Here is an 18,827-nt window from a genome sequence, read left to right as displayed (position 1 = left end):
ATTAGGAAGGTGATCTATAAAGGAGCAGCAAGGCTGCTCTGGGCCCCGATGAAACACGCCACCAAACGGTCTTATTGTATCTGGCAGGCTCCGTGCAAGGAGAGAAGGGGTCAAAATCCAAAACTGCTGCAAAGGAACGGGCAAGCTAAGGGCGAGCTATTGTCCAGCACGAAATAGGAGAGCCCAGCCTTGCGTCAGGACGATGACAGAGCAGCAAAATAGGAAAATGGTTCTGCACAAAAAGTGGCGACAGTTGTTTTATTCCAGGCGCCCCGAACCGGAGTTCAGTTTCCACTCGTGGACTTTGGACCTCTGACCAATGGAAGGTTCTCAGGAAACAACCTGAGTGCATGCCCCAGAACAGTCTGTCTCCTGGTCCCATGCAAACTTCACGCAAACACACACCTCAATTCAGGAGCTCAACTGCCTTCTTTTAAATGCTATGCTACTTAGCCCTTAAAGACTATTTGCTCCCATTGCCCCATAGCCATTAACTCCAAATTACTTTTCATAAAATCCCATGAAATATTATCAAAGGCCTTCTCTGTGTCAATAAACATTAATGCTGCTTGCTTATCATTCCTGGTCTCTGTTGATGCTTAGTCGTTTAGTCGTGTCCGACTCCTCGTGACCCCATGGCCCAGAGCACGCCAGGCCCTCCTGTCTTCCCTGCCTCCCGCAGTTTGGTCAAACTCATGCTGGTAGCTTCAAGAACATTGTCCAACCATCTCATTGATCGTACGCAAGCATGCTTGCCTCATTTTTAGTAGTTCATTTAAGCCAGGCTTTCCAAAAAGGTGGTTTTGGACTACAGTTCCCATCATCCCTGATCACTGCTCCGGCTAGTTAGGGATGATGGGAGTTGTAGTCCAAAAACAGCTGGAGACCCAAGTCTGGGAAACCCTGACTTAAGTCATCTTAAAGCGGGTTTTTGAATTGTGTGAGGTGGTTTTAGCAGCACGATCCTGCGCAGCAAGATTACAGAGGGGTAATAATTAGGAACGTCGGAAACTGACTTCTTTCCCAAGTCAAACCATTGGTCCGTCTTGTTCAGGATACCCACACCGATAGCAGCAGCTCTCCAGGGTTTTCATCGGAATCTCAATTTTCTAGCCTTTCCAGGTAGAGCAGGAAATGTCTGGAGAACTGCTTCCAATCCACAGTACAGTTGTACCTCGGAAGTCGAACGGAATCTGTTCCGGAAGTCTGTTTGACTTCCAAAACATTCGGAAACCAAGGCGTGGCTTCTGATTGGCTCCAGGAAGCTCCTGCAACCAATCGGAAGCCGCGGAACCCTTGTCGGATGTTTGGGTTCCAAAGAACGTTTCTAGGGAGTCTTCTCTTCTCCTGAGGTGGCCAAAGTCTTGGAGCCTCAGCTTCAGGATCTGTCCTTCCAGTGAGCACTCAGGGCTGATTTCCTTCAGAATGGAGAGGTTGGATCTTCTTGCAGTCCATGGGACTCTCAAGAGTCTCCTCCTCAAGACAGGAGGGCCTGGCGTGCTCTGGTCCAGGGGGTCACGAAGAATCGGACACGACTAAACGACTAAACACACACATCTTTTAAAATGTGATCCACATGAGGCCCCTGGAAGCGATCTGTTAAGGACTTTTTAAGAGCAGATTCTCTCACTTTGGGGTTGAGGTGGTGAAGAAATGTGCCAGCTGCTCATTGGAGAATGAAACCTAGCTAGCAAAGGCCACAATTCCTACTAGAGATAAGTGCAATTGCTATTTAAAACTCTGCAAGCACCCGGCAGTTAAGCCTGATATCCTTTCACTTTTTAGCCCTCTCCCTCGATTGCAGTTTCTAAAATATGTCACAATGCACTTCATTGTACCCAGTTTTTTGTGGGGGGTGTTTTTTTTCTGCAGACTAAAACAGGATCCGGCCATTAAGGTGAAATTCTCCCACACAGAGACCTTTTCAGAGAAGAAGAAAAGCAAAACTAGCGAATTAAGACTATTATGAAATTAGTCTGACGACTGGCTGCAGAAAGCAGTGCTTACCACATCTGCGGAACTCCCTGCTCAAGGAGACAGTTGTCGCTTGGCTTTTTAGGAAACTTCCAAGATGTTATAAGCTTTCCTGGAGCACCCGATTTGCATGGCGCTAACTTGGTGACAACTGCCTTCTCCTGTGTGGTTAAAGCACCCCTGGGGAGGTAGAATTACTTGGGGGGGGGGCTAAGTGGCAAGGGTTCAAAGCAGGACCTCTACCAATGGGATGCTTCTCGATTCTTCATGAGAAATCCAATACCAGCAGTGAGTGTCCCATAGAGTTGCCATATTTCAAAAAGCAAAAATCCAGAGTGAAAAAACGGGGTTTTTTTCCGGAGGCCACAAAGCTGTTGAGCTTGCTTTTTTCTTTTTCAAAATCTCCAAAAAAGAAGAAGCCATTTTTGAGCTATCCCCCCCCCCCCCGAAAACAATAATTGGGAATACAGTCTTAGAAATGGATTTATTTCACAAACTTTCTTACGAATATTCAAAATAGTGACCAAACACAACAATTTAATTACTACAGAAACTGGTTGACAAGAATTACCACCCCACTGTGGCCTCAATTAGTAACACAGCCAATACAGATTGCAAAAAAGGGTTTATTCTTAGCACTTGACTCCATGGTTTTTTGTCTATGAGAGTACAGTGGTACCTCTGGTTACGTACTTAATTCGTTCCGGAGCTCCGTGCTTAACCTGAAACTGTTCTTAACCTGAGGTACCACTTTAGCTAATGGGGTCTCCCGCTGCTGCCATGCGATTTCTGTTCTCATCCTGAAGCAAAGTTCTTAACCTGAGGTACTATTTCTGGGTTAGCGGAGTCTGTAACCTGAAGCGTATGTAACCTGAAGCGTATGTAACCCAAGGTACCACTGTACCCAAAACCTGAAGCTGTGCTGAATTTTTGAGCTATTTTTTAATGAAATCCGGCAATATCTACACTTCTGACATGGGTTGCCGTACATCCAGATTTCCCCAGACATTTTTGCGATTTCCGCCCGGACACTGTTTCCAATGACCAGATCCTGGCTATGTCCGGGATACTGCAGACGTATGGAAACCCTACCCACTGGGGCTCCCACTGGCAGAAGAAACAGTGCTCAAACTCGCAACACTTTTTTTTTTTTGGCCAAAGGCTTTAATGCGTAAGTCACTGTGTTTGCCACACATTTCGGTCAATGGGTGCAGGAGAGGGCTAGGTGTGTAATAAAGAAAACCTGTCCTTATTCTCTTATGGGGTACACAAGAGCCCTTGTGGAGTCCTTTGTAGGTTCTCCATCGGTCGGAGAAAATAACAGAGGCTAACCAGAGAATAGGGACGCGGGTGGCGCTGTGGGCTAAAGCCTCAGCGCCTAGGGCTTGCCGATCGAAAGGTCGGCGGTTCGAATCCCCGCGGCGGGGTGCGCTCCCACTGCTCGGTCCCAGCGCCTGCCCACCTAGCAGTTCGAAAGCACCCCCGGGGGCAAGTAGATAAATAGGTACCGCTTACCAGCGGGAAGGTAAACGGCGTTCCGTGTGCGGCTCTGGCTCGCCAGAGCAGCGTTGTCACGCTGGCCACGTGACCCGGAAGTGTCTTCGGACAGCGCTGGCCCCCGGCCAATAGATGTGAGATGGGCGCACAAACCCCAGAGTCTGTCAAGACTGGCCCGTTCGGGCAGGGGTACCTTTACCTTTAACCAGAGAATATTGAGAAGCAAAGCAGCTAGTAAGCTTGATCTTTATTCCACTATTGCCCCCTCACAGACAGGAGAAAGGAGGAGGACCCAGAACAAAGGTGTGCCCGCCCTTATATAGACATTTTAAATTGCCCGCCCTGGAGTCCAAGACCACCGCTAAAAACATCATACATACATCACAGAAGGGGTGCAGCTCAAGACCACCCCCCAAACACATCATACCTACATCACAGAAGGGGTGGTCTACAACAGAAATCTGAGTGCGTTGTTTATCTCCTGTCTGGCAGATTACCTGTTTAATGGTTACTTGATTGGATTGCCTAGGGAGTCTGGCCAGTCTTTTGTAATGATAAATACTTAGTTCCTGAGCCAGATCACAGGCTCACACCCTATTCATATCTTAAATGTGGCCTTAATACAGGATTTGTGAGGAAAGAGACAGTGGGGAGATTTCCCACTTTGGCCTTGCAGAGAAATATTTGAGGTCAATTTGTTCAGGACTTTTTTTTTCTGTGGTGTTTCAGACATGTCGTTTATGTATTTATGTATATGTCTGCTTGGTACATCCATGAACAATTATTACATATCTAAGAACTTAGAATTCTTCTAACAGGTACATGTTCAAGCGCAAGCAAGGTATTTCCCCAATACCTAACACCCCACAGAAGAAGTGTCACATGGAGCAAGCCTGTTTTCTGCTGCTCTGCAGGGCAGGACTCAAACCCAGGGCTTCAATTTACAATAAAGGAGACTCCAACGAAAACATTAGGAACAACTTTTTGACAGCAGAAGAGCCGTTTGACAGGGGAAGGGCTTCCCTTGGGATGTTGTGGACATTCCTTCCCTGGAAGTTTTTAAGCAGAGGTTGGGTGGCCCCACGGATGAGATCCCTGCGTTGCAAAGGGGTTGGACTCGATGAACGCTGGGGGCCCCCCTTCCGACTCTATGATTTCTGGGCAGCCACAGGTTCCTGACGCCCAAGCTAAAAGAACCACAGCTCAGAGCTCACAAATGGACCAAAGAGAGGAGAAGCCCAGGCAGATGAAGGTGATGGACTACATGGAATTGGCAGAAATGACCAGCAGGATCCGAGATCAGGGGGAAGAGTCAGTGGAAGAAGACTGGAAGAAATTTAAAGATTATTTACAGAGACATTGTAAAATTAACGAACTTTAGAATAATGTTGGATTAAAATTAAGAGGTTTCTAGCTGTAATGGGTTAAAAGAATATGAAAAAATGGGTTTATAGAAGTAAAATTTCAAGATCATAAAAAGTTAAGAATAAAGATTTGGGTAGGATAAAGAGGGAAACAAATTGCTGAGCTAATAAATTGAATTGGAATACAAAAAAGAGAGGTACGTGGGGGTCCAAGAAACAAGTAAACGAAAAATAATGGCTGTAAAAAAAAAAAAAAAAAACCAAAGAGAGGAGAAGCCCAGGCTGTGTCTGTTCCCAACCTGGAAAATCAAGAGCTAGCTTGTGGCAGGCAGAGAGCCAAGATGGGGAATCGTGCAGAGGAAACAGATGTATTAAGGCCTCGGTGACAAAACAGCATTATCCAGCCAGGGAGATAACGGTAATGGGCCCTATCACAAGTTCCCCACTCCACTTGTTGGGGTCTCCATAGCAACCCTATCTGAATCACAATGCATGCAATTTGGCCGGCTGCAGCCGCTGCCTCCATCCCTCTTATATGTGCATGCAAGGATCATATCACCCACAGCAGCTTTTGAAATGACAAATGCCCTTTAAAATATATCTATCTATCTATCTATCTATCTTTGAAGGACTGGAAGATTTCCTTATATTTGCATGCACAATGCAAATAAATAATAACACTTTCATCTTGCCAACAAAGGTCCATATAGTTAAAGCTATGGTTTTCCCAGTAGTGATGTATGGAAGTGAGAGCTGGACCATAAAGAAGGCTGATCGCCGAAGAATGGATGCTTTTGAATTCTGGTGCTGGAGGAGACTCTTGAGAGTCCCATGGACTGCAAGAAGATCAAACCGATCCATTCTTAAGGAAATCAGCCCTGAGTGCTCACTGGAAGGACAGATCCTGAAGCTGAGGCTCCTAGACTTTGGCCACCTGATGAGAAGAGAAGACTCCCTGGAAAAGACCCTGATGTTGGGAAAGATGGAGGGCACAAGGAGAAGGGGGCGACAGAGGACGAGATGGTGGGACAGTGTTCTCAAAGCGACCAGCATGAGTTTGACCAAACTGCGGGAGGCAGTGGAAGACAGGAGGGCCTGGCGTGCTCTGGTCCAGGGGGTCACAAAGAGGCGGACACGACTAAACGACTAAACAACAACAACCGCGCAGATCTGGCTGGGTTTTCCCAGCTGCTCTGAGCAGCTCACAGCACATACTAAAACGTCAAAGATTAGAAACTTCCCAACACAGGGCTGCGTTCAGATGTCTTCTAAAAGTCAGATATAGTTGTTTCTTTCAAACGGAGTGGCCTTCAGCCTTTTAAAGATCCGACCGCCCAGTCTGCAACAACGGGGTTCGGCTTTAGATTCGCACGCGGAAAACAAAACGAGGAAAGACAACAGCAGCTTTTCTGTTTTGCAAGATGCAGTCCACTTGTGAACCTTCCAACTCCTCCGAGAGGGTTTGATGATTTGTTTCGAAAGGCATCATTTCCTGCATTTCAGGGGTGCTGGGGGGTGGATTAGATTATTCTAATTCTATTCTATTCTGCCTGGAGACGTTGGAGGATGGATGGCGGCTAATGGATTGAAGTTGAATCCTGACAAGACAGAAGTATTATTTTTGGGGGACAGGGGGCAGGCTGGTGTGGAGGACTCCCTGGTCCTGAATAGGGTAACTGTGCCCCTGAAGGGAACCAAGCAGAGGGCCTTCTCGGTGGTGGCATCTGCCCTGTGGAACGCCCTCCCATCAGATGTCAAAGCGATGAATAACTACCTGACATTTAGAAGACATCTTAAGGCAGCCCTGTTCAGGGAAGCTTTTAATCTGTGATATTTTACTGTATTTTTTGTTTCTATGGAAGCCGCCCAGAGTGGCTGGGGAAACCCAGCCAGATGGGCGGGGTACAAATAATATATTATTATTATTATTATTCTTGGGGGTCCCTTTCAACTCTGCAAAACTATGATTCTATTGATTTTTTTCCACCTAGCACAGGAAAAGGCTTCAGGGTTCATACTTCACTAAGCCTGGGTACTTTCCCTGAATTTTCTTCCACCCCCGTAATACTGACAGCCGGTGTGGCACAGCAGTTAGGAATATCAGACTAGGACCTGGGGGGACCCGGGTTCGAATCCCACAGCCAGCCATGGATCTCACTGGGTGGCCTCGGGTCGGTTGCTGCCTCACAGCCTAACTTACCTCACAGACTTGTTGTGAGGATTAAATGAGGAAGGGGAAAGCCAAGTACACTACCTTGAGATCCTTGGAGAAAAAGGCGGGATATAATTCAGTAAATTATAACGTCCCGCAAAGGAGCTTAAGGTCCATGAATAACCAGAGTTTAGAGGTCCCAGGCCCTAAGGAAGTCAGACTATCCTCCACCAGGGCCAGGGCCTTCTCAGTGATGGCCCCGACCTGGTGGAATGCTCTGTCCCATGAGACCAGGGCCCTTCAGGATTTAAGCTCCTTCCATCGGGCCTGTAAGACAGAGCTATTCTGCCTGGCCTTTAATTTGAATTCAGCCTGATCTTTTATTTCCCTTCTCTCCCCTCCCCTTTTATGAAGATTACCCGCTCTGAGACCCCTCAGCTAATTCTCCCCTGGCCTCCTCGCTGGCCCAAGTAGGACCAATTCAGCCAGCTAGCCCTGGGGATTATCTAATGCTTATTTCCCCTAAATTGAATTTTATTGTTATTTATGTTTTTATACTGTATTTTATGCTGCTTTTATAATTAAGTGTTTTAAATTTGTTGTTAGCTGCCCTGAGCCCGGTTTTTGAACCGAGAAGGGCGGGGTATAAATAAAATATTATTATTATTATTATTATTATTATTATTGGACATGAAACCACCCTCTATCCTTTCATCAAACACCTGGTCTCCTTGGGCTCTGGATTCCAATTCATTTTAATGACTGCCTAGATGCAGATCTCATGGGAAGGCGAGTCAAAACAGTGCAAGACTGCATGCGTGATCTCACCATGTGTGTGGCATTTGCAAAGCCTTTGACATATCCTATCAGTCCTCGTCCCCAATCACAGTAATGCAGCCACCCACAATAATCTCTTGCCTCTCTCTCCCCTGCAAGTTCCATGGGTCTTTGTGACCTGCTCTGTCTCCTTCTTCCTTTTCTTCCTTGCATTATTATTCCCCGAAACAGCAACTGCGCCCGATATCAACCGGAAAACAAAACGCGCAAGTGAATAATCTGATTCCCCACGAGCCCGAAAGGGCCCCAGAGGTGAGTCGCCTTGCAAGTCCAGGCAGGTTCGTGGATTCAACCGACACCGTTCGCTGCTAAGGCAGGAAATATTAAAGCAACCGGATGGGTTGCCGAGGGCTGCATGAACTGGTGTGTGCTTTTCTCCTTGTCATTTCTGCTTGAGTCACCAGGGAACAAGTTTAAAAAAAAAATCTAACGTAAACCAGTTGGGAGACAACATCAGCCGCCGCCACTAAACTAACAGGTTGGTGACTTAAGGGAAATGTTAGCTCTGAAAATTGTCTTTTAAGTTACTTGTGTTTTCGTAATTGCCAGTAGCTGGAGAAACTCTGAATTTGGAACACACCCAAAATCCCACCGGAGGCATGTTACATATACTGAAAAGTTATTCCCGTTTGGAGCATTTCCTTTAGATTTTGTCCGCCTGCTGTTAAGAAAGTTGGCAATATAAACAGTAAACAAACATGTAGTTGATACAGGAATAATGCAACCTGACTTTTTTTGGGTCCATCTAGCACAATATAGTCGTACCTCGGAAGTCAAACGCCTTGTGAGCTGAACGTTTCGGCTCCCGGATGCTGCAAAGCTGAAAGTGAGTGTTCCAGTTTGCGAATGTTCTTTGGAACCCAAACATCCGACAAGGGTTCCACGGCTTCCGATTGGCTGCAGGAGCTTCCTGGACCCAATCGGAAGCCACGCCTTGGTTTCTGAACATTTTGGGAGTCAAACAGACTTCCGGAACAGATTCTGTTCGATTTCCGAGGTACGGCTGTACTGTGGATTGGAAGCAATTCTCCAGACATTTCCTGCTCTACCTGGAAAGGCTAGAAAATTGAGATTCTGATGAAAACCCTGGAGAGCTGCTGCCATTCGGTGTGCGTATCCTGAACAAGATGGACCAATGGTTTGACTTGGGAAAGAGGTCAGTTTCTGACATTCCTAATTAATACCCCTGTAATCTTGCTGCGCAGGATCGTGCTGCTAAAACCACCTCACACAATTCAAAAACCCGCTTTAAGATGACTTAAGTCAGGGTTTCCCAGACTTGGGTCTCCAGCTGTTTTTGGACTACAACTCCCATCATCCCTAACTAGCAGGAGCAGTGGTCAGGGATGATGGGAACTGTAGTCCAAAAAAACCACCTTTTGGGAAAGCCTGGCCTAAATGAACCACTAAAAATGAGGCAAGCATGCTTGTATACGATAACAATAATAAAACAACAACAACAACAACAACAATATATTATTTAAAGCCTGCCCATCTGGCTGGGCTTCCCCAGCCACTCTGGGCAGCTTCCAACCAAATATTAAAATACAGTAATGCATCAAACATTAAAAGCTTCCCTAAATAGGGCTCCCTTCAGATGTCTTCTAAAAGTTTGGTAGTTGTTGTTCTCTTTGACATCTGGTGGGAGGGAGTTCCACAGGGTGGGTGCCACCACCGAGAAGGCCCTTGGCGCTGGACCTCAGTGTCCGGGTAGAATGATGGGGGTGGAAACGCTCCTTCAGGTATACCGGGTCAAGGCCATTTAGGGCTTTCAAGGTCAGCACCAACACTTTGAATTGTGCTCGGAAACGTACTGGGAGCCAATATAGGTCTTTCAATATGTGGTCTCAGTGGCCACTCCCAGTCACCAGTCTGGCTGCTGCATTCTGGATTAATTGCAGTTTCCAAGTCACCTTCAAAGGTAGCCCCACGTAGAGCGCGTTGCAGTAGTCCAAGCGAGAGATAACTAGAGCATGCACCACTCTGGCGAGACAGTCTGCGGACAGATAGGGTCTCAGCCTATGTAGCAAATGGATCATTGTGGAACCAGGGTTGACGGCAGCTCCCTGTCCGAGCGCAACAAATTCAGGTTTGCCTCCGTGTCATGCGCAATGCCCTCCCCGACATGCTAACAAAGAGTTTGCAGAGAGGTACAGCCGTGCAGGGGAGGGGAAGAAAGCATCACTGCAGGGAAAGGAAGGTGGCAGAAGCCAGGAAGGAGAGAATACAGGCCTCAGAAACGAATCTGACGCAGCAAACGTGGCCATGGAAAGTGATTTTCCCCGTGCGTGTGTGTCAGCAAATGTAAAGAAGAAGAAGTATGCATGCCTATAACCAGACAGAGAAAGCAAAATAGGCACCCTCGGAATTTCCAAAAGCTGTTTGGAAGCCAAGCATTAAGCAACGTGTTTACAAGTGGAACCATGGAACGAGAGGAAGAGGACGGCCTCTGTGGCCTTTCCCACCAGGCTTCAGCCCACATGGGCCTCCCGGGTAGCTGGGTTGCAGTTTTGAAGGCATTTGCTTCGCCAAACCAGAAACTTCTTCTCGGAGAGCCCGGCCACAGACCAGCCATGTGCACCTCGCTCTCTCTTTTTTTTGGCCGGGACTCGTTTATTAACAGACACGAATCGCTGCCAAAAACACAGCCGTCACCCAGCCTGAGGAAAGAAACTCTAGCACAAAACATTAGCCTAAGCCGGTTGGAGAGGGATCAGAGGGCGGCAGAGAGACAGAAAGAGAGAGAGAGAGAGAAGGTGAAGGACTGTGGGTTTCAGTTTAAAGCATGACTAATTTGGAGCTGCAGGGACGCGGGTGGCGCTGTGGGTTAAACCACAGAGCCTAGGACTTGCCGATCAGAAGGTTGGTGGTTCAAATCCCCACGACGGGGTGAGCTCCCGTTGCTCGGTCCCTGCTCCTGCCAACCTAGCAGTTCGAAAGCACGCAGTGCAAATAGATAAATAGGTACCACTCTGGCGGAAAGGTAAACGGCGTTTCCGTGCACTGCTCCAGTTCGCCAGAAGCGGCTTAGTCCTGCTGGCCACATGACCCGGAAGCTGTACGCCGGCTCCCTCGGCCAGTAAAGCGAGATGAGCGCCGCAACCCCAGAGTCAGTCACGACTGGACCTAATGGTCAGGGGTCCCTTTACCTTTAATTTGGAGCTGGAGCTGGCTTGAAGCAGGAGAAGCTAGCTTCCAGCAAGTCAAACCTGGGGTCCATTGAATTCAGTGTTGTCTACACTGATGGGCAGCTGAGTAGGGATCCAGGCAGGTGGCAATCCCAGATCCCACTGGAGATGCCAGGGAAGGGAACTGGGAGAGTCTGAATGCTTAGCAGAGGCATTGCCACTGAGCTACACCTTTCCCATACAGGTGTGCTTGGGTTACATCTTCATTTGCCACATCTTGATTTACCGCTGCCACAAAATGCTGCAGAGAGGCTCCTCACGGGGTCCCTGCCATGGCAGCATATTCACCCAGTGCTTTGCCAGTTGCACTGGCTCCCGGTGGAGTATCGGGTCAGGTTCAAGGTGCTGGTCTTGACCTTTAAAGCCCTTTGTGGCTTAGGACCCTTGTATCTACGGGACCGCCTCTCCTGGTCTGCCCCGCAGAGGACCTTAAGGTTCCATGAACAACCACAGTTTAGAGGTCCCGGGCCCTAAGGAAGTCAGACTATCCTCCACCAGGGCCTTCTCAGTGATGGCTCCGACCTGGTGGAATGCTCTGTCCCATGAGACCAGGGCCCTGCAGGATTTAACTTCCTTCCGTCCGGCCTGTAAGGCAGAGCTATTCCGCCTGGCCTTTAATTTGAATTCTGCTTGATCTTTTATTTCCCTTCCCTCCCCCTCCCCTTTTATGAAGATTACCCGCTCTGGGATCCCACAGCTCATTCTCCACTGGCCTCCTCGCTGGCCCAAGTAGGGCCAATTCAGCCAGCTAGCCCGGGGGATTATCTAATTTATTTTTGAATTTTATTTACAGATAGGTAGCCGTGTTGGTCTACCATAGTCAAAATAAAAAAATTCCTTCCAGTAGCACCTTCAGATATCTGAAGAAGTGTGCATGCACACGAAAGCTCATACCAAGAACTAACTTAGTTGGTCTTTAAGGTGCTACTGGAAGGAATTTTTTTATTTTGAATTTTATTGTCAATTATAAAAGCAGTATAAACACATGAATAAGTGTTTTAAAGTGTTTTAAATTTGTCATTTAGCCGCCCTGAGCCCGGTTTTTGAACCGGGAAGGGCGGGGTATTAATAATAATAATAATAATAATAATAATAATAATAATTTCTGCAAGGTGGGTTTTTCAGAGCTCACTCCCCCTCTTCTCTCATCTCCTGGGGACTTGAACCTCCTGGCTCCCAGTCCCACTTCCCTCCAAGTCATCTCCCCACATCCTGTGCTTTGGATCCACCGTGAAGGAGGTTGCAAAACGCATTGAGCAAGGTTAACATCCAGTCTGCGTTAAACAACTATTTGACTTTTAGAAGACATCTGAAGAAAGCCCCGTTCTGGGAAGTTTTTAATGGTTGACGTTGCACTGTTTTTAATGTTCTCTTGGGAGCCGCCCAGAGTGGCTGGGAAAACCCCGTCAGATGGGGGGCATATAAAAAATAAAATTATTATTATTCCATCCCAGGTCCAATTTTAAAACTGATTTTTGTATTACAAATACTAATCGCTTATCTAACCAAAAAGCAAGCGCAACTTACGATATAACATAAAAATTAAAATCAATATAAAACTAAAACTGAACAGAAGCTAAAAACATTCGGAAACACAGAAGGAGGTCTGATATAACCCACCTACTAAAAGAGGCCACAATATCTAAAACTCTTCCAGTTTGAAGGCCAAGAGGCTGAAAAGAAATGCTTCAGACGGTTGCCAAAAAGTAGCCAGGGACGACGCCAGGCATGCCTCCCTAGCATTCCAGAAGCAGGGAGCCACCACCGAAAAGGCCCTGTTCGCACGTTCTGCACCTCCCTCAGCAACAGCGCATAGAGGAGGACCTCGTATGTGCAAAACCCTGGCATTTCATAGGAAGCACTGGCAACGTTATATGAGAAGTGACTGTGGATCTTGAACGGCACATCAGATAAACAAAGGTACCCAATACAACCACACAGTGGGCAACGAGAATACCCGGCTCTGCCACCCACTCGCAGGCAGATTGGTGGCAATGTCAGCCTGACGCACCCGTCCCCTCACCCCACGTCTCACCTTCCGCACGCTGCCCCCGTCACAGGGCAGCAGCAGGTGGGGGAGCCCTCCGTCGGCGTCCGCTTCTCCTCCGGGGGGGCTCTCTTCTTCTGGGATCATAACGGCCAGCCGGTGGGCATCTGTAGGGCAGCCGCAGGTGTGCCACAGCTTTAGGTTGCGATCCTGGCAAAGCTCGCCGGCTCAGGATGCTGCGAGGTCTTCTGCAGCCCTGGACATCTCCCCGCAGCGCCTTAACTCCCCAGGGCAAGATCCTGAGGGCTCCCCGCTGGGAGACACACACGCCAGCTCCGTTCAGGTGCTTCTAAGCACCTGCTTGCCTTTTCAGGAGCGCCCACCTGTCGGATCCAAATTCTTTCTCAGAATCTACGGGCTGGTGGGGGCAGAGATCTACCTTGAGCTGCTTTCTGTGCAAGATTTACCTGCGGGATCTTGCATGGGTCCTCAACGCCTGTCTGAAAGGGGGTGTCTTCTCTAGTCCTGCCCCCCACCCTGTGCCCTGAGACACACCCCTTTGATCCACCACCTGTACAGAATCCAAAATCCTGAGCACCTGTTCCCGGATCTCCACCTGGGGGGGTCCAAATCTCTCAAAAGGAGGCTGGGGGTGTGTTTTTTGGGGGAGCCCCTATCTACCCTTCCTCTTCCTCTTGCACCCAGATGCTCCCTCTGAGAAGATGGGGGGGGAGATGTGTCCCTGGTCCCCCTTTCCTTAGCCCCCAAACCTCTTTGCTGGGAAAAATAAAAGGCAGAGGGAAGGGTGAATCTGCTGCTCCTGCCGCCGCCGCCGCCGCCACTTTGGGATCCCCAAAGACAATAATCACATTCAGGCTTTTGCAACTCAGATCAGCGGTGGAGAGAAAGGGTGGAGCCCCCAGCCAATAGGGAAGCGCCGGGTCCTGGAATGGCAGCGCGCTTAGCCACTAGGAAGTAAGAGTCCTGGGAAAGTGGGCGGGGATTTCCTTCCGGCACCGCCCACCATTTTTCTTTTTTCCCCTCCTTTTCTGAATGATTGAAGAGAAAGGCGGGGAGGAGCCGAGCGAGGCGGTCGCCCGTGGCAACCGTGGGAATTAGAACGCGGGTGACGTCACGGGGGGAGGCGGTGCCCCGCGGGGGAGGGAAAAAACGGAGTTTTGCAAAAACTTCTATCTTCTGCAAGGCGAAGGCGGTGGTCGTTCCGGGGAGCCCTGCGCGGCCCCCGCTCACAAACGAATTTTTCAAATCCCAAACTGAAGAGTTTATTCGTTTTTTAAAATGTAAATAACCTGTTGCAAATTTGCACGAGGGAATTTTTTAAATCCCAGTTTGAAAAGTTTTTAAAAATATTTTTAAATATCTATCTCTTGCAAATCTAGCCGAATGAGATTTTTAAACGCGAGAAGGAAGAGCCCTCTAAAAACTTTTTTTCCTCTTCAAATAATCTCTTGCAAATTTACATGTGTGGAGTTTTAAAATCCGGAATTGGAGGTCTTTTTCTTTCTTAATGCAAACAATCGCTTGTACATTAACACGCGTGGAGCTTTTAAATCCTATATTGGAGAGAGCTTTTTAAATAAATCTCTTGTAATTTTACGTGCGTGAAGCTTTCAAATACAGAATTGGAGAGTTCTTTTTTTTAATATAAATAATCTCTTGCAAACTTAATCCAGAATGCAATGACCTCTTGCAAAACTTAATCCATACCAGATTGAGGCTAAAACTATCAAGAGCGTGTCCCCTGCTGTGCTTCCCTGCTCCTGTCTTTATGCAACAGTTGTGGCTACTGAAAGCTCCTCTCTTGAGGATCAGCAGCAGCCACATGCCTAGTTGCTCGAGAGTAGACCTCAGCGATCTTCAAAAAAACGAAGATCATGGCCACTGGTCCCATCACCTCCTGGCAAATAGAAGGGGAAATAATGGAGGCAGTGAGAGATTTTACTTTCTTGGGCTCCATGATCACTGCAGATGGTGACAGCAGCCACGAAATTAAAAGACGCCTGCTTCTGGGGAGAAAAGCAATGACAAACCTAGACAGCATCTTAAAAAGCAGAGAAATCACCTTGCCGACAAAGGTCTGTATAGTTCAATCTATGGTTTTCCCAGTAGTGATGTATGGAAGTGAGAGCTGGACCATAAAGAAGGCTGATCGCCAAAGAATTGATGCTTTTGAATTCTGGTGCTGGAGGAGACTCTTGAGAGTCCCATGGACTGCAGGAAGATCAAACCTATCCATTCTTCAGGAAATCAGCCCTGAGTGCTGACTGGAAGGACAGATCGTGAAGCTGAGGCTCCAATACTTTGGCCACCTCGTGAGAAGAGAGGACTCCCTGGAAAAGACCCTGATGTTGGGAAAGATGGAGGGCACAAGGAGAAGGGGACGACAGAGGACGAGATGGCTGGACAGTGTTCTCGAAGCTACCAGCATGAGTTTGACCAAACTGTGGGAGGCAGTGGAAGACAGGAGTGCCTGGCGTGCTCTGGTCCACGGGGTCGCGAAGAGTCGGACACGACTAAACAACAACAAGACCTCAACAGAACGCGCTTCCGAATAAGATGTGCCTACTGCATAGGATTAAGTCTGGATGGGGCGCGAGCTACTTGCAACATAGTGCCCGGGCTCTCCTTGGAAAGTGCAAAAACCAGGGGAGCGAAAGAGGCGGTAGTTCAACCGGTAGTGTCCAGCCTGGTATATCTGCACCTGTTAGATTTCTGCCTGGCAAATTGGCAATCACAACCATTAAAAAGACATAAATGCCACATGAGAGCTGGGTTTGCTTATTGTTGCTCGTGCACCACGTTTTACAAAATACATCAACCCAAACATCTGTGTTCTAACGAGGCCGCTAATAAGTGTGAAAAAATAGTATTAAATAACATTATAAAGCCCCAAAATTATCAGTTGACAAAAGCTACCAGGGCACAATATAAGAAAATACAGTATATATTTAAAAAGGCCACATACTCACATGTAAGAATAGTAATATTGGGTTGAGGAACTGTTTAGTGTGGGATTGTGAGGGGGCAGGTGGGTGCTGTGCTCTGAAAACAACCGTGGGCCATTGGAAGTTTGGATGGGAGCCCTCTACGTTAATAATCTTTATTGTCATTGTCCCATACAGAACAATGAAATTGAAAAAAATCTACATCAGACATTCAAAAACCAACAAGCCTGCTATCCCAGCCTGATTAGCCCCCTAAAAACTCTGATACCCCATAATTAAATACAATATACTCCCATACAAACTACCTTACACTGCTTTTAAAACCAAAATCGCATTTGGATAGAAACTTTCTCAGGCGGCTAGTCCTAGTCTTTATAACCCTGTACCTTCTTCCAGGAGGCAGAAGCTGAAAGAGATCATTTCCAGGGTGCGCACTATCCTGCCCTATCTCTGCAGCTTTCTTATGGCACCTGGAAACATAGATTTGATCCAAGGTGGGAAGAGTGCACCCAATTATTCTCTCCGCAGTCTTGACAACCCTGGACAGCATTGTTTTTCCCCTGACTGTGCAGCTCCCAAACCACACACACAGACCATAAATTAATACCCTCTCCACAGTACAATGGTAAAATGCCATCAACAGGTCCTTTGAGAGATTGTTTTTCCGGAGGATTCTCAGAAAATATAACCTCTGCTGTGCTCTTTTCATCAGGTCTTTAATGTTTTCAAGCAGGGTGACGTGGGAGAACAATGTGGCTTTGAAAGGAAGAGGGGTATAGGGCCAGGCCGGGGAACAGCCCAACTTGGGGGTCTGTGGAGAGGGAGACGGTGGGGGGGGGGGTCTGCAGAAAGGTAGTGACTGTGGGTGTCCCTATTGGCAGCACAGGTGGGGAGCATGATTTCTGCCTCCAAATCCTGGTTTCATAGAATTATAGAGTTAGATGGGACTACAAGGTTCATCTAGTCCAGCCCCTGCAATGGAGGAATATTTTTGCCCAACGTTGGATTCAAACCCACAACCCTGAGATTTAAGAGTCTCGTGTTCTACCTACCGGCCTCTTGTCCTTAATCATATTTTGTGTACTCCCCCCCCCCACCTCAAGGAATAAGAAGCGGAATCTCATATCGAAGGTATCCAAAAGGCTGAAGAAACAAAGGGGAGAAGCTCGCGCCAATGGGCAGCAGAATATTCAGCATGATGAACAGGTGGGTGGATACTGAGATGCTTTGGACTACAGCTCCCTGTTGGCTTTTTGCAGTATAGTAACGCTGCAGAGAGCTTGCTGGGGAGATCATGCATTAAAAAGAAAGGACTCAAAAATAACTTAAAGAAGGTTTTAATAAGAAAAACAAAAACTCCATTTACACTAAATATATTAACAAACAAACATGACCCAACCACCAACCCATTCCCCAGGGTAATGGGAGAGCTAGGTGTTGCTCCTTATATACTCTACCCAAATGCTGACACGCCTTAATCAAACACAACTCAGCAGCACCTGCTATGTTTCACAGCTGTAAAGCTGGGTCTCGTTATCTTGCTCTGGCCCTTGCTCCGGCCCCTTAAAGACATACACATGGAGTGGAACAATGATGAACCTTTACATTTAAAGAAACCATTCAACATTTCCCCTGCGGTTCATCATTGTGGAACAAAAACATAAAGCATACTTTGTACATGTTTTTCATGTGATGTAAACTGCAACCTATAATGTTTGGTATGTTTAAGGTACATTACCACTCTCTTAAGAGCAGAGAAACATTGCATAGTGGGCTTTTTCACACTGTGAAGCATCTTTTAACAAAAGCTTAACTGTTTCATATTTTACACTTAGTGAATAACACAAAACATAATCCTCTCCTGGAATTTGTTGAAAGCCTCTAGCAACTAGTCTTGCCTTGTACCTTACAACTTCATTTTTGTCATTCATTTTAACTCTATAAACCCATTTTGAATCAATAAGTCTCATATCTGGGGTTTGTGGTACAAGAGACCAAGTGTTATGCTCTTTTAAAGAAGCTATCTCGGAGTTCATAGCTTTATACCAGTTTACAGCTTGGTGCTTAGGTAAATTCTGAACATCATTGTAGCTTTTTGGCTCAAAAACCGCCTTATTGGCATACACAGTATTAAAATGTTCATCTGCAAAACGTTGTGGCTTCTGCCTCTTTCTATCTGAACGTCTCAGTCCAGAAGGAGAGTCAGACTCCTCAGACTTAACGGGACTAAGTGAACCACTAGTTTCAGGTTGTGAATCATCACTGTCAGTTTGAAGAGATGCCTGTAGGCTAAGCTCACGGTCAGAAAACTCAAGAGAATCTAACCTCCCCTCGGGTGCCTGTGTCTTTAAATCCTCAAACAACTTATCAGATTCAACAGGCTTTTTGTCTTTTTCTATTAATTCAGAAGCACCATTTCCTGCTGCTGCTGCTGCTCCTGCTTCCTCTTCTTCCTCAGTATCATTTATACCATTAGTATCTTGGAAAACAGCAACTCCATTCCAATTTACAGTTTGTATCATGCTTCTGGTAATATGAAATTTGCCAGTTGCTGGTATGTAAATTCTGTACGCCCCCTGCTGGTAGCCCATTAATTTTCCCTGGACACTACGCTCACCCAATTTCTGCTTAGCAGGATAATGCATAATTACATCTGAACCCCAAATACGTAGGTATTTCAGATTAGGGCGTTTTTTAAACAGCTTCTCATAGGGGGTGACATCTAAACCAGAATGATAACTGCGATTTCTAACATAACAAAAAGCATGGAGTGCTTCAGCCCAAAACGCTTTGGGCAGATTAGCATCGTGCAGATAAGTTTTAACCCCTGCCTGCAGGTCACGCTGCACAACTTCAACAAGC

The 18,827-nt window shown here is 47.0% G+C and overlaps 1 protein-coding gene across 1 annotated transcript in view; it reads right to left on the bottom strand.

Moving 5' to 3' along the window:
* RHPN1 (rhophilin Rho GTPase binding protein 1) overlaps positions 1-13,886 on the bottom strand; it is a 59,341-nt gene extending 45,455 nt beyond the window's left edge. Inside the window, exon 1 of the mRNA XM_082235644.1 lies at positions 13,048-13,886. Coding sequence (XP_082091770.1) covers positions 13,048-13,146 — 99 coding nt within the window. The 5' untranslated portion in view covers positions 13,147-13,886. The remainder of the gene's footprint in view (positions 1-13,047) is intronic.
* Between the last annotated feature and the right edge of the window lie 4,941 nt (positions 13,887-18,827).

This window comes from Podarcis vaucheri (genome assembly GCF_965113315.1).
Source record: "Podarcis vaucheri genome assembly, chromosome: 8".
Taxonomy (NCBI): Eukaryota; Metazoa; Chordata; class Lepidosauria; order Squamata; family Lacertidae; genus Podarcis; species Podarcis vaucheri.
The sequence above is the reverse complement of the archived record's forward strand: the minus strand, read 5'-3'. Positions and strand labels throughout refer to the sequence as shown.